This window comes from Vulpes vulpes, chromosome 13, assembly GCF_048418805.1.
Source record: "Vulpes vulpes isolate BD-2025 chromosome 13, VulVul3, whole genome shotgun sequence".
In the NCBI taxonomy this organism is placed as follows: Eukaryota; Metazoa; Chordata; class Mammalia; order Carnivora; family Canidae; genus Vulpes; species Vulpes vulpes.
This window is the reverse complement of record NC_132792.1, coordinates 46,867,949-46,881,850: the sequence shown is the minus strand read 5'-3', so window position 1 is coordinate 46,881,850 and position 13,902 is coordinate 46,867,949. Positions and strand designations below refer to the sequence as shown.

General features: G+C 35.0%; 1 protein-coding gene and 1 pseudogene across 13 annotated transcripts in view; one reads left to right on the top strand and one right to left on the bottom strand.

The window, feature by feature from the left end:
- WWP1 (WW domain containing E3 ubiquitin protein ligase 1) overlaps positions 1–13,902 on the top strand; it is a 114,371-nt gene that overhangs the window by 21,453 nt on the left and 79,016 nt on the right. For 6 of the 13 annotated variants that reach the window (XM_072734366.1, XM_072734367.1, XM_072734368.1 and 3 more), the window contains 2 exons: positions 8,675–8,765; positions 13,273–13,411. In XM_072734366.1, the coding sequence (XP_072590467.1) occupies positions 8,696–8,765; positions 13,273–13,411 (209 nt within the window). In that variant the 5' untranslated portion in view covers positions 8,675–8,695. The remainder of the gene's footprint in view (positions 1–8,674; positions 8,766–13,272; positions 13,412–13,902) is intronic. The other 7 variants (XM_072734370.1, XM_072734372.1, XM_072734371.1 and 4 more) reach the window with 2 other exon arrangements.
- LOC112931581 (eukaryotic translation initiation factor 4B pseudogene) lies at positions 164–5,182 on the bottom strand (annotated as a pseudogene).

The following is a 13,902-nucleotide window of genomic DNA, read 5'->3' as shown; positions in this document are numbered from 1 at the left end:
ACCTCTTTTAACCTCTTTTTAAAATGGTATTACTACAAATGTATTTTTTTGTTTTGAATTTAATAATTGTTCTGTTTATAGACTTTGTAAACTTGGCACAAACTATATTTTATTATAGAGAAAAACCTATTTTACAAATCTTTATACATTCCAAAGAAAACCTTCAAGTATCTTAAAAGAATACATAGAAAAATTTCAGTGTGCACATTTAAATTTACAACAGAGCAGTGGTGGTGAATTATTTTTGGACTCTGTTGCTGTGTCACATACAAAATAAAATACTTTATCTGGAGTTTAGAAATATAGCAGAAATAATTCCATACACTAATTTCCTTAGTTTGTGCAGAAGTGTTTCCATTATATTCAGAGCATACTCCTTGGAAGAGTGACACTTTGTTATTTGATTGCCCTTTGGACCTCAGCATTTCTTCAATGGGTTTCATTCAGTTTGTTGATTGTATAAGCATTTGAGACTCAGGATTCACAATGTCTCTATGTTTCTGAATCTCTTTCTCAATCATGGAATTGTGTTTTCAAAGGAAATGCATAGGAAAAGATGAAGTCACGATAACCGCCAAAAGAATTCATTTCTTTCTTCTTTGTGTTTGAGAGTTGGAAACATTTCTTGATGATCTCAGTGTAGAATGTTAAATCCTAGAGGTGGGACGGAGCGGGAGGAAGATATTAATACTCAGAACTCCATTTGTATTTTTTTCATTCACTATTATATTTCTAAGACCCATTAATGTTGTTGCTTACAGCTATATAGTTCTTTCCTGTTGTTGCCTATAGCTGTAGTTCATTCATTCTCACTGCTGTATAATGTTCCATTGTATGAGTTAGCCTAATTCATTTAACCATTTTTCTACCAGTGGACATTTGAGTATTTTTTCCTTTTGTTATTTTTAAGTATGCTTACATTTGGCATACAAGTAAAAAAATGCCTGTAGTAGGTACCTAGAATTGCTCCTTGAAGGACATGCAAATCTTCAATATCATGTGACGTCAGATTATTTTCCAGCAATTATACCAGTTTTAACATCTACCAGAAGGATTTAACCAATTTAAACACCTAGTTGCAGTGTGTAAGAGCCACCATCTTTACGTTTAGGTTTGTTGTGATGGTGGTGGTGGTTGTTGTGGGGGGGGGGTTTTGGCCATTATTTTTACTGTTAATGTTTCTAGTTTTTATCATTCTAGTGAGTTTATTTTTCTAGTGAGTTTAAAAATAACATCTCATGTGGTCTTGTATTTCACTGATGAATAATGAGATTCTGCATCTTTTTATATATGAATTGGCCTTACAAGTTTCCTTATAGTATAAAAGTCCTGTTCAGGTTTTTTTGCCCATTTGACTACTTAAGTTGTTTTTAGAGGTTTTGTTTTTTGTAGAGGTTCTCATATAGTTTATTTTATTTTTAAAGATTTTATTTTATTTATTTGAGAGTGAGCAAGAGAGAGAAAGCACAAGCAGGAGGAGGAGCAGAGGTTGAGAAGGAGAAGCAAACTGCTTGTTCAGCAGGGACCATACCTCAGAGCTAGATCCCAGAACTCTGGGATCATGACCTGAGCCAAAGGCAGACTCTTTACTGAATGAGCCACCCAGACACCCTTCTCATATAGTTTAAATACTAATCTTTAATCAGTTTTATGTTTTGTAAATATCTTCCAGTTTGCAGCTTATCTGTTTAGTTTGCTTTCTTATGTTTTATGATAAACAGAAGTTCTTGGTTTCCACCTAGTCAAAATATTCACACTTTTCCTTTTTGGTTGATATGCTTAAGATATCCTTCTTTTCTGGGATGGTATAAAACAGTAGTTTTCTGCTCTTAATTTCTTAAAAATTTTAAAGTTTGCCTTTCGTATGTACATCACTAGTCCATCTTGAAGTGATTTTGTATATGATGTGAGGATCCAATTGAATTTTTCCACATAGGCAATTTCAGTACTATTTGGTTGTCCTTTTTTCCCTCAGGTCTGCTTTGTTACATCTGTTACATAGGATGTCTTTGGTCTCCTTTGGGGCTCTGTTTTGTTTTTTATTTACCCTTCATTAGTCTTGCTAGACATTTATTTGTTTTAGTCTTTTCTAAGAATTCTATCTTTATTAATCACTTCTCTTTTTTAAAGATTTTATTTCAGAGAGAGAGCACCAGTGTGTGTGTGTGTGTGTGTGTGTGTGTGTGTGTGTGAGCAGAGGGAAGGGCAAAGAGAGAGGGAGAGAGAGAAACCCAAGCTGACTCTGCACTGAGCATGGAGCCCAGTGCAGGATTCAATCCTATGACCCCAAGATGACGACCCTAGCTGAAATCAAGAGTTCGATGCTCAATGAACTGAGCCACATGGGCACTCTTTGTTAATCCTTTTGTTACTTCTTTCCTAATTCATTAGTTTCTTTTCTATACTATTCTGTACTTCTTGGGGATTTACTCTGTTTATTTCTATCTTAACAAATTTACCTGTTATCTAATTTTCAGCCTTTCTTCTTTTTCCTAGTATAAGTCTTTAAGGCTCTAGATTTGCCTCTAAGTTAACTTTTATTGTATCCCACAAAATTTTATATGGTATATTTGTTATCATTCATTTCTTAGTATTTTTTTTTAATTGTCAGCATGGTTTCTTCTGACTCATGAAATATTTAGAAGTTTTTTTTATACTTGTGTTTTTAAAATTTATCTCCTATTACTGACTTTTTAAAAAAATTTATTTGAGAGATAGAGAGCACATATGCATGCATGTGCATGCACAAGAAAGGGGAAGGGACAGAGGGAAACAGAGAAGCAGACTCTGATGAGCAGGGAACCCAATTCAAGGATCCATCTCAGGACCCCGGGATCATGACCTGAGTGGATAGGCAGATGCTTGACCAGATGAGCCACCCAGGCACCCCATAGTACTGTTTTTTTTTTTTTTTCAAGTTAATTATATATAGTCAGTGCCTGGGAACAACATGATACACACTCTTTGAAATTTAGTGATATTTTCATTATGTCCTAATATGTATTAGTTTTCTGTATGTCTCATTTATGCTTGAGGAGAATGTTTATTTTCTAATAGTTGGGTATAAGATTCTGTTTATGTTTGTTAAGACCCACTTGTTCATCGTTTTGTTTTTATTTTTATTTTCAGGTCTATTTGACCTATGAAAAATTGAAGTGTGTTGAAACCACCCACAGCAATGACAATTTGTCAGTTTCTTCCCATACTAAAAATCCTTTGAGGCTTTTTTCCCTTGCCAACAGATGGTGAACTGGTCTGGATATTTTGTCTTGTCTAGATAGATACTTGGTTTTCTCAGGAATGCTTCAGGGTCACAAGAAAATAGGAAAAAGTGCAGGATGTGAGGTCTATTCTGTAAAATCTTCCCTCTCATTTCAATCTTACCCGTCAGCTGGAAGAGCAGCATACTTACAGTACTGAATTTACAGGCTGAATTCTTCAGGTGTCTGGCTCAGGTGCAGATTTGGATTTTTTTTTTTTTTTTTTTTAAGTAGGTTCCACATGCCTAGTGTGGAGCCCAACTCGGGGCACAAACTCATGACCATGAGAGCAAGAACTGAGCCAAGATTAAGAGTCAGACACTTAACTGAGTGAGCCACCCAGCCATCCCCAGATTTGGAATTTTGATCCTTTTCGCCATGTTTCCTTTCAGAATCCTTCCATTAGTGTTTATTCCCTTCATATCTTGGGTTATGCTGGCCTTCTCGCTTCTACTTTTTGGACATTCACCCCATCTAGTTTGTTTCTTTCCAAGTTGATCCTTCCTGAGATGATTGAGCTGGAGCTACTCCCCCCGCACCTCCCCCCATCCTTGTAAGAGATTGTTGTTCTGTTTGAGCTCTGAGATCAAGGATAAGAATTAGCACTTCACTTTACCCAAGCATTGCCTCTTAGTGGAAGGGATTACCTTTAGCAGCTGACCAGGTTTGGGAGGATTAGAAGTTAGAGAGTGGCAGTCTTCTGTGCTATTTCATTTTTCAGACTTCTCACTTTCTCTCCTTCGTGCTCTGCTCTGACTTCTGATACAGCTGAGGTCCCAGTTTGAGATGATAAACTTCCTATCCTTGACCATTCTTGTTCCTCAGTTTTTTCACTTTGCCAGTATGTGTCTCTCCTAAGGCCGTCATTGTAGTTTTGGTTCATCTAGCTGATGTTTTGATTTCTCCTTCCTCTGTAGCTGCTTTTCTATTTCTTGTTCTTTTATAGCTGGGTCAGTAGGCCTTGCTGCTCCAAACATCGAGGCTGCTTGACTAGACTGGGAAGTGCCAGCCAAGTGGTCATCTTCCTTGAGAGTACTCTGAATGAAGCTTTAGATTCAGTTTGGTTCTTTGGGAGGGACTTCTGTCATCACATCTGTAATCATCCCCAGAATAATCATCTTTAGAGCCCCTCAACTGAACATCATGTTTATCATATTTGTCTTCCTTGTGGTCCCACTTCCTCTATAGTCATCATCCATATTGTACCCCCTACCAAAAAAACTTTGCTGCTGTTTATCCTGGAGTCATAGCCTCAATCATAGTCTCTGCTATGTTAGTCTTCATAACAGTCCTGTTCTCCATAATGATCGCGATGTTTGCCTTCAGAGCTATCGTCACCTCTTCTAGGTAGATAGTCATCTAGGCTGTCTGTTGGATATTTTCTGAGAATCTTGATTTCATGCTCAGTCAAAAGAATGAGCATCCATGTCTTTGTATTGAGCTTGATGAAGATTGGAATTTTGTTAACCAGAGACTCTTTATTGAGGCTTAGAGCACTGAGTAAGAAAGGCAGGTTCTCAAACTCCACGCAGTCAAACCTTTCAACCTCTGGCTTGCTGGATTCAAATGGTAAATGCACTGCACTGATATTTAATCCTCTGAAGAATTCCTTAATGAGACTTCTGTCACATTACAAGTTATATTCCCTAGAGAATATAGAGTAGCATTACTGTACTCTCAACACAGAGTAGCATTTTGAGAAGAGGGCTCTGTTGATAGTAGGTGGCCAGGCAGCCTGTGGTGCAGTGGTCAGATGGAGGTGCCTTATACATGTTGCCATCATTAGTGTTCCAAGTGGTTGAGACATTTTCCAGATCATTCCAGCTTACTGGTTGGGGGACAGAGATGTTTCTGCTGCCATCCTTATCCAGGAAGTCTGTTAGGAAAATAGTCTTCCCTGTCTTTTTTGCTGAGGCCACCATGTTGGGGAGCATTTCCTTTTAAGCATGCAGATTTATAGTTTTAGGTCTACCTATTTGAACCTTGAATAATTCTCTTCTCCTTTTTTTTTTTTTAAGATTTATTTATTCACACACACACACACACACACAGAGGAGCAGGCTCCGTGCAGAGAGCCCGACATGGGACTCTATCCCGGATCTCAAGGATCATACCCCGGGCTGCAGGCAGCACCAAACTGCTGCGCCACCGGTGCTGCGCATTCTCTTTGTTCTCCTAAGAATGCTGTTTGCTATTACAACTAATTTCAGCTTTCTTTTAGTTTTTATTTGTCTAGTATGTTCTTTTCCATATTTTGCTTTCATCCTGTCAGTATCTTTGCTAGGTAGGTGTCTCTTACCCTTTGAATTTATCCATTTGTTGTGATTATTTCTGTATTCCAATTGTTTTCTGTGTTTGGACTCTCTTACTTTGTGCTTTCTGTTAGTTTTGGTTACTTATGCTCTTTTTTTTCTGTCTAGACTTTTTTTGGAGATTGAGTTGGTTTTTTAAAATTCTTTTCTACTCTACTAGCTTGGAAATTCTGTTTCTATTCTTTTATTATTATTCTTGAAATTCTGCTGTGAATGTGATATAGTCTAAAACCAGATTATAATCCCACTACTAAACGATGCAAGGATTTATATAATTAACTCCTTTCCTTTTCTACCCTGCCCTACTCACTATATGCTTCTGTTTCTTTGTTCCATATATTAATGGTTTGTTTAAATACCGTAATGAGATGTTGCTGTTTTATTCAGACAATATTTTTTTTAGATTTATTTGTATGCTTACCAGTTTCTTCACTCATGTTTCCCTTCTTGCCTCTTATAGCATTCTTCGTGGTAATTTTATTCATTTATGAAACACATTATTTAGGTTTTCTTAAAGTAAAGGTCTCCTGTTGATAAACTCTCCTTTGGTGTTTTTGGCAATGTCTTAATGCCTTCCATATTCCCCAAAGAGAGTTTTGGTGGTTGAATAATTTTTGTCTCAGTTCTTTGTAAATAAGTTTGTTCTCTACCTTCTATGCCTTCATTGTTTCTGTTGAAAAGTCTACTGTCACATTATTCTCTTTTCTTGTGTGCAGTCTCTTCTCTGGCTATTTTTTTTTGTATCATGGTCCCTTTTTGGTGTCTTGCAATTTCACTGCTCTGTGGCCATGTGTGAATGTCTTTGTTTATCCCACCTCTTTTATTTACACACACATACACAATGTATTTCTTAGAATTGTGGATAAATGTCTTTCATTGTTTGTGTAAAATTAAGTCATTTTCTCTCCTAGTATGACTTCCTCTTTTTTCATTTCTGGGGATGTTGAGTAGAAATTTATGTCCAGTTAGCTTCATGTCTTTTAGCCTCTCTTTGCTTTTTTCCGTCTGTTTGTTTCAGTACTACTTATAAATGACTTTTTCAGATTTATATTCAAATATGCTGATTCTGTCTTAAGTTCTATCTAATCTGAAAAGACTGGAATTTAGTTAATATATTGATATTGGCTCACTAATTATGACAAATGTGGCATACTCCTGTGAGATGTTAATAGGGGAAGCTGGGGTGTATGAGAACCCTCTTCACAACTTTTTTATAAATCTGAAACTATTCTAAAAGTTAAAACATGCTGTTTCTTTTTTTTTTACATGCTGTTTCTTTTTCAGATATTCAGTGCCATTTTTCTTTCTGCTTGACTAGGTTTTATCATTTATTGCTAAAACTAAATTTTTAAAAATTTATACTTAATAATCATATTATGTAAAATCCATGTAGGATCAGAAACTGTTATTTTTTGTTCCTGCTCATAGTGGCATGTTTTATTATAAGTTAGATTTTTTTTTTAAACCTCAGGCTCATAATTGGTTACTCTTTATTTTAGATAATCCCAGGGGCATAAATTAGGGTGCTTTCCTGCAAGCATATGTATATGCTTCTGTTGTGTTATAGGTTATGTCTGACTTGGACCCTTGCTTTATGTGGGAGTCTCCACTCCATTACCTTGCAGCAGGCCCAGTGTTTTATCTCTTGATCCCATTGCTACTATCAACATGCACACCCAGGGCAATACTGTAATTTAAAAAATGGTTTTACTTAATACAGTCCTCTTCTGTTTCAACTCCGTTAAAAAAAGAACTTTTTTTTTTTTTTTTTTTTTTTTTTGCTACTGTTAATATGGGATGGGAGCAAGTTTGATAGTTTCTTACACTTCTTGAGAACATAGTAATGTTCGGAAACTACACTAGTTTTAGTTTACCCAGGATCTTTTACACTGAAGCAGGAGGACCTTTTAAAATGTTTAGTATACCAGCTGCTTGAAATTAAAAACCTTCCATTTCTATTGATTTTCTTCATTGTCCATTGATTGTCTAAAGCTTCTATTCCCATTGGTTTTCTCACATGCACATGACAGCTGATGTACCTGCAGGTGATGTAATTCTTGAGTCCGTTTTCTCCTCTGCAGATTGACAGCATTGGCCTGAATGAGATCTCAGAATCTGTAAATATATGCTAACCAGAATTAGTTAACCAAATAGTATGCAACGGTTTATATTATCTTTTTTATACACATATTTGCATATGTGCAGACACATAATAAATGCAACAACAAATAAGAAAGCATAATGATTTTAGAGTATTAGATTCCTGAATTTGGGGGAAGGATCTAAAAGGAGCATAGAAAGTACTACAAACAGGGAAAAACAAGATAAACATTATATTCAAAAGTATTTCTCAATCTTGACCAGAATGTTCCACTTCATCCTTTAGTAGGTTAAGCATGGTTAGAAGTTATAGCTTTAAAATATTTGTCATGCAGAAAAAAGCCGAAGTTGCTTGGCTTTGTATTTTATTTAAAAAGTAAAAACTGAAGTGGAAAAATGAAGCAGAACATGAAAAAAATTATGTATAAAAAGAAACCGGTAAGATTTCCAGAGGACATGATAACTAATGCAATATATAAATCTGACCTAGGTACTGTGGTGAAAAAATTATGATAAAATGTCTTGTTTGGAACAGTTGATAAAATTATAGAATATAAACTATATAAAAGAGAATAGTAATGTATTAAATTCCTGAATTTGATCATTGTTCTGTTGTTATTTAAGAGAGTATTTTTATTACGAAATATACACCGGAGTATTAAAAGATGAAGGGACAGTTTACTTAGGATAGTTCGGATAAGTAAGCAAGTAAATAAATGAAGTATATAACATATAAAAAAAATTGTATGTTTTGTTTGTAAATCAACACTGGATTCGTAGTGTCATCATTTATTTTGTTCAAATTGACCCAGATACGGTTTATTGGCCATATTCTTCTGTAATGCTTATAGTGCTGAGTTTTAATTTTAAATGGAAGTCAGCTATGAATATGTCATTTGATGAGTTGAAAATATTTAGGTTTGATTTCTAAATTGATTCAGTTTTAATCATATTGAAAGTTACACTCTTGTCTAACACATGAATAAATTAACTTTTTAATAGGCTTAAGCTGAATATTGGGACATGGCCACTGCTTCACCACGATCTGATACTAGTAATAACCACAGTGGAAGGTCACAGTTACAGGTAACTGGTAAGTTATTTTCATAATAACTTAAAATAGTGATTCCCTGATGAAACTTTTTAAAAATACCTAATTCATCAAATTCCTCAAGTATCTTTTCTCCTGGATTCATACTTGGTGTATTTGTTGCAATAGGCCTTAAAGGTAGAAATTTTCTAAAAGTACTTTTATTTATTCAGTAAATATTTATTGAACCTGTGCTGGATGCAGAGAAGATACATCCTCTCTGGTGGTGAGAGAATTTGGATATTAGAATAAGCATGTTTGAATTGGTTCTTAAATGGTTATTAAGATGGAGAAGGATGCTGAAGGCCTTTTTTCATCTATTCAGCCATCCAGTCATTGAGCAAAAATTTAAGTGGAATTATGTGTATGAAAACACAAGGCCCTGGTTCTCCAAAAATTTACTATGTAGTGTTGAGACAGGTTTGTTTGAGAATTCATTTCAAATTATATTGGCAGCAGAAAGCATTAGAAGGAGAGGAAAACAACATTTGCAGAAGATGAAAGAGCCTTGGTTAGGAGACTTAAGATAATTCATTCATTATATATAAACAATATAAATATCTGTAAGATAAAAAATTCCTGGAGGTAAAATATATATTGGAGGGGCAGGGGCGAGGTGGGGAAGGTAGAGAGTTTGTAATTCCAAAAGACAGGCAGTGGAATCCTAGTTAGACAATGAAATAAAATAAATATATGTACCCAAAGGATCCAAGTTTTAAGATAATATTGTTAAATGAAAGGTGTAGAGTAGTGTGCATAGTATACAACCATGTGGATGTAAAAAAGGAAGGTATGTGTATACAGCTCTGTGCTTAGAACATTAGAAGTAACATTTGCCTCAGGAGGGGTGGAATTGAAACCAGAGTAGGAAAAGATACTCTAATTCCTGTGGTACTTATTGCTGTGAGGTCAGTTGTTTCTAGTTTTCAGTGACCAGAGCTAGGACATGTTTAATGTCTTAGAAAGCAAAAAATAAATCTTGAGTTCATGTGTAATCTCTAAGTACTGTGTTCCACTGAAAGTAGAAAGAAGATATTTTTACCGTGTTCCACTGAAAGTAGAAAGAAGATATTTTTACTTTATTTGACTTTATATTTCTGTTTCTTTTAACCCAAAAATCTTAATCCCAAATGATAGTAATGTATCTGTTTTGTCCTAACACACATAGGGATTGGCAACATTAAAATTACTAAAAACAGGGGATTCCTGGGTGGCTCAGTGGTTTAGCGCCTGCCTTCGGCTCACAGCATGATCCTGGAGTCCTGGGATCAAGTCCCATATCAGGCTCCCTGCATGGAGCCTGCTTCTCCCTCTGCCTGTCTCTCTCTCTCTCTCTCTCTCTCTCTGTTTTTCTGTCTCTCTCTCTCTCTCTCATGAATAAATAAATAAAATCTTAAAAAGGTAAAATAAATTACTAAAAACAATGGCCCACTCATTGCAGTTAAAGATTTCTTTGAGAGCTCCCCCCCACCCACCCACCCTCTTAGGATGTATCGTCAGAATACTATACATTTCAAAGTAACTTAAAGTAATACACTTCAAAGTAACTTAAAGTAGTTTCCCATTTGGTTACTACCAACTGCATAATCAGGTTTATTGCTTTCACTTATTTTTGTTTAGTTTTGTTTATTATGTGTAAAGAAAGCATTTACATAGCTCTGGAGTAAAGTTGTTAAATCGAGGTACATTTGAAGGGATCTGGCCATTCTAATAGGTATGTAGTGGTATCTTATGGTTGTTCTGTTTTTTTCTGATAACGTATGATGTTGAACAGCTTTTCATATGCTTATTTGCTCTCCATAATATTTTTTTGGTGAGGTGTCTATTAAGGTCTTCAGACCATTTTTTAAAAATCAGGTTTTTGGAGTGTGCCTGAGTGCCTCCCTCAGATGAGCGTCTGCCTTCAGCTCGGGTCATAGTCCCAGAGTCTTGGGATCAAGCCCCACATTGGGCTCCCTGCTCAGTGAGGTATCTGGTTCTCCTTCTCCCTCCCCTTGCTCATGTTCTCTCTCATTTGGCTCTCTCAAAATCTTTTTAAAAAATCAGATGGTTGAACACCAATAAAAATTAATTAAAAAAAAAATCAGATGGTTTTCTTACTGTTGAGTCTTAAGAGTTCTGTGTATATTTGGGGTACTAGTTCTTTATCATATGTCTTTTACATATATTTTCTCCCAGTCTATGATATGTCTTCATATTCTCTTGACATTGTCTTTTGCAGTGCAGAAATTTTTAACTTTAATAAAGTACAATTTATCAGTTTTCTTTCATGGATCGTGCCTTTGGTGTTGTATTTTTAAAAGCATTGCTATAACCAGGGTCATCTAGGTTTTCTCACCTTCTCTGAGTTTTATAGTTTCGTGTTTTACACTTAGGTCTGTGATAATTTTGAGTTATTTCTTGTGAAGGACTTTGGTTTTGTGCTTAAATTAATTTTTTTGCATGTGGGTGTCCAGTTGTATGGCACCATTTGTTGAAAAGATTTTAACCACTGTGATTTTAACTACCATGCAGTACTGCTTTCCCCTTCTTCTAGTGTTTTGAAAGACCTGCATATTTTGAAGAAATGACTCTTTAATTTGGATGAGGAATCTTGGTTGGGGGATTTTTTGGGAAGGAGGTGTCTGTGCCTTCTATGTTACTTCAGTGGTGTTGAACTTAGAGCAGTTTGAAACAGAGAAGGATGGAAGTGAATTTTGCCAATACCTCGATTGTAACACTTGAGGTAGAACACTGAATACTCTTTGTTTTATGTTGCCAATCCTTAAATACAGTATTTTCCTTTGAGTCTCTCTTGCTATTCTTCAGATACTAATTGAAGACTCTAGGGCACTTGAGTAGCTCAGTCAGTTAAACATCTTAACTCTGATTACAGCTCAGGTCTAGATCTCAGGGTCATGAGATCTGTCAAGTTCTGCGTCAGGCTCCATGCTGGGCCTGGGGCCTACTTAAGATTTTTTTTTTCTCTCTCTCTCTCCCCTACCCTCTCTCCTTTTTTTCTCTCAAAAAAAAAAAAAAAAATTACTTGAAGACTTTACTGTATTTCAAATACTTCTGCTGCAGCATTTATCACTTCATATTTCAGTGATTTTTTTCATGTGTCTATTAATGTTACTATTCTTTCATAGTAGAATAGAAGCCTACATTAGCTTACATTCATATCCTTAACATGTGATAGAGGTATGACATGGAGGGGGCAGGGCATTCCCCTTTCTCAGACCCATAGTATTCATAGGTAATACAGGATAGAGGTGATCTTGATAAGTTATTATTACTGCTTAGTAGTCAGTACTTTGCCCTGAAAATTTGTATTCCTCATTTGAATTAGTAGTTGCAAAAATTATTTAAAATTAATTGTTTAGCCTAAATTAAACAGATCTTCCTCCAAATCAGGTAAATTTTATATAAAATTAATTTTCTGTGAAGGGTTATGATGAACTTCTTAAATGACTTTTTGAGATTTTTTTTTAATTTGAAAAAGCAAATACTTCCCCTTTTATTAGAGACCCACTTTCTTGGTAAAGCATTTTTTAAAAATTGCCAAAGTTTATATAATTTTCAATAGGCAAGTATGAAACACTACCTGGCAGAGAGGTTAATAGGTATGTTGAATCTGAAAATACTTACCTTTCTCTTGACATTTGATGCAGTTCGGTATTAAATTGAAATGATTGGCAAAGATGTGAAGAAATTGGAACCCTTTTACCCTGCTGGTGGGAATGTAAAATGGTACAGCCACTTTGGAAAACAATCTGGCATTATTCAACAGAGTTCTCATATGACCCAACAGTTCCACTCCTAGCTATACTATAGGCCAAGAGAAATGAAAACATATGTACACACAAAAACTTTGTGCAAAAATGTTTGTGGCAGTATTATTCACAATAGACAAAAGATAGAAACAACCCAGATCTCTATCAACTGATGAATCGGTAAATAGAAAGTATACCCATATAGTGGAATATTACTTGTCAGTAAAAGGAATGAAGTACTCTGATACATGCTACAATATAACATGGATGAAGCTTGAAAGCATGGTAATTGAAAGGAGCCAGTCACAAAAGGCCATATGTTTTATAAATCCATTTCTGTGAAACATCCAGAATAAGCAAATCTACAGACAGGGGCTAATTAGTAGTTACCTAGGGCTGAGGGGGGGAGGCACTAGGAAGAAATATGGTGACTGTTTGTGTGGGGTTTCTTTTTGGGGTGATGAATATGTTTTTAATGTTGCTTATGGTGATGGTTGCACAACTCTGAATATATTAAAACCACTGAATTGTACAGATTAAATGGGTAAATTATATGGTATGTGAATTGTTTTTCAGTTAAATTGTTAAAAATTCAAATGGTTCTCAGGCATTATCAATGGTCCTTTTGTATTATTTCTCCATTTCCAATAAAGAGAGTTAGAGTGCCTAAGAAGCACAGTTCCATTTTTATTGATTTATCTACAAAGTGCTACTTTTTGTCTGTATATATTCACTAATGATTATCATGTTTCTGTTAGTTTCTAGTGCCAAACTAAAAAGAAAAAAGAACTGGTTTGGAACAGCAATATATACAGAAGTAGTTGTAGATGGAGAAATTAAGAAAACAGCAAAATCCAGTAGTTCTTCCAATCCAAAATGGGATGAACAGATAACCGTGTAAGTACCTTGTATAGACAATGCAGAATTTTCAAAAGGGGGAGTATGCTTCTTAGGATGTTTTTATATTTGTTCTGTTGTTGTAGAATAATTTCAAAGTTAAGTAGTATCATTTTCCAGTGTGACTAGACAATTTTAAATAAGAAAATATTTTTGGTTAATCTCATTTTCTTTAGAGGAAAAGCATAATAATTCTTGCTTTTTGCTTTATTAACTGAACTATCCCATACAGCCATATTTTCTGTTATTGTCTTATGAAAATTAATAGGGCAGAAAATCACTTAATTTTGTCATATCTGAAACATAATGTTACAAATTTGTATATAATAAAATTATTAAAAATAACACCATCAGTTGTCTTAAATATTTAGGAATTTGTTCAAATAGAAGTATTTGTGTTACTGTGAAATCTCAACAAGGTGCTTCATCTATTGCTGGTGTTTTGTTTGGTAATTACAAAAATTCTTATCTAATTATTGAAGTCCTAATGT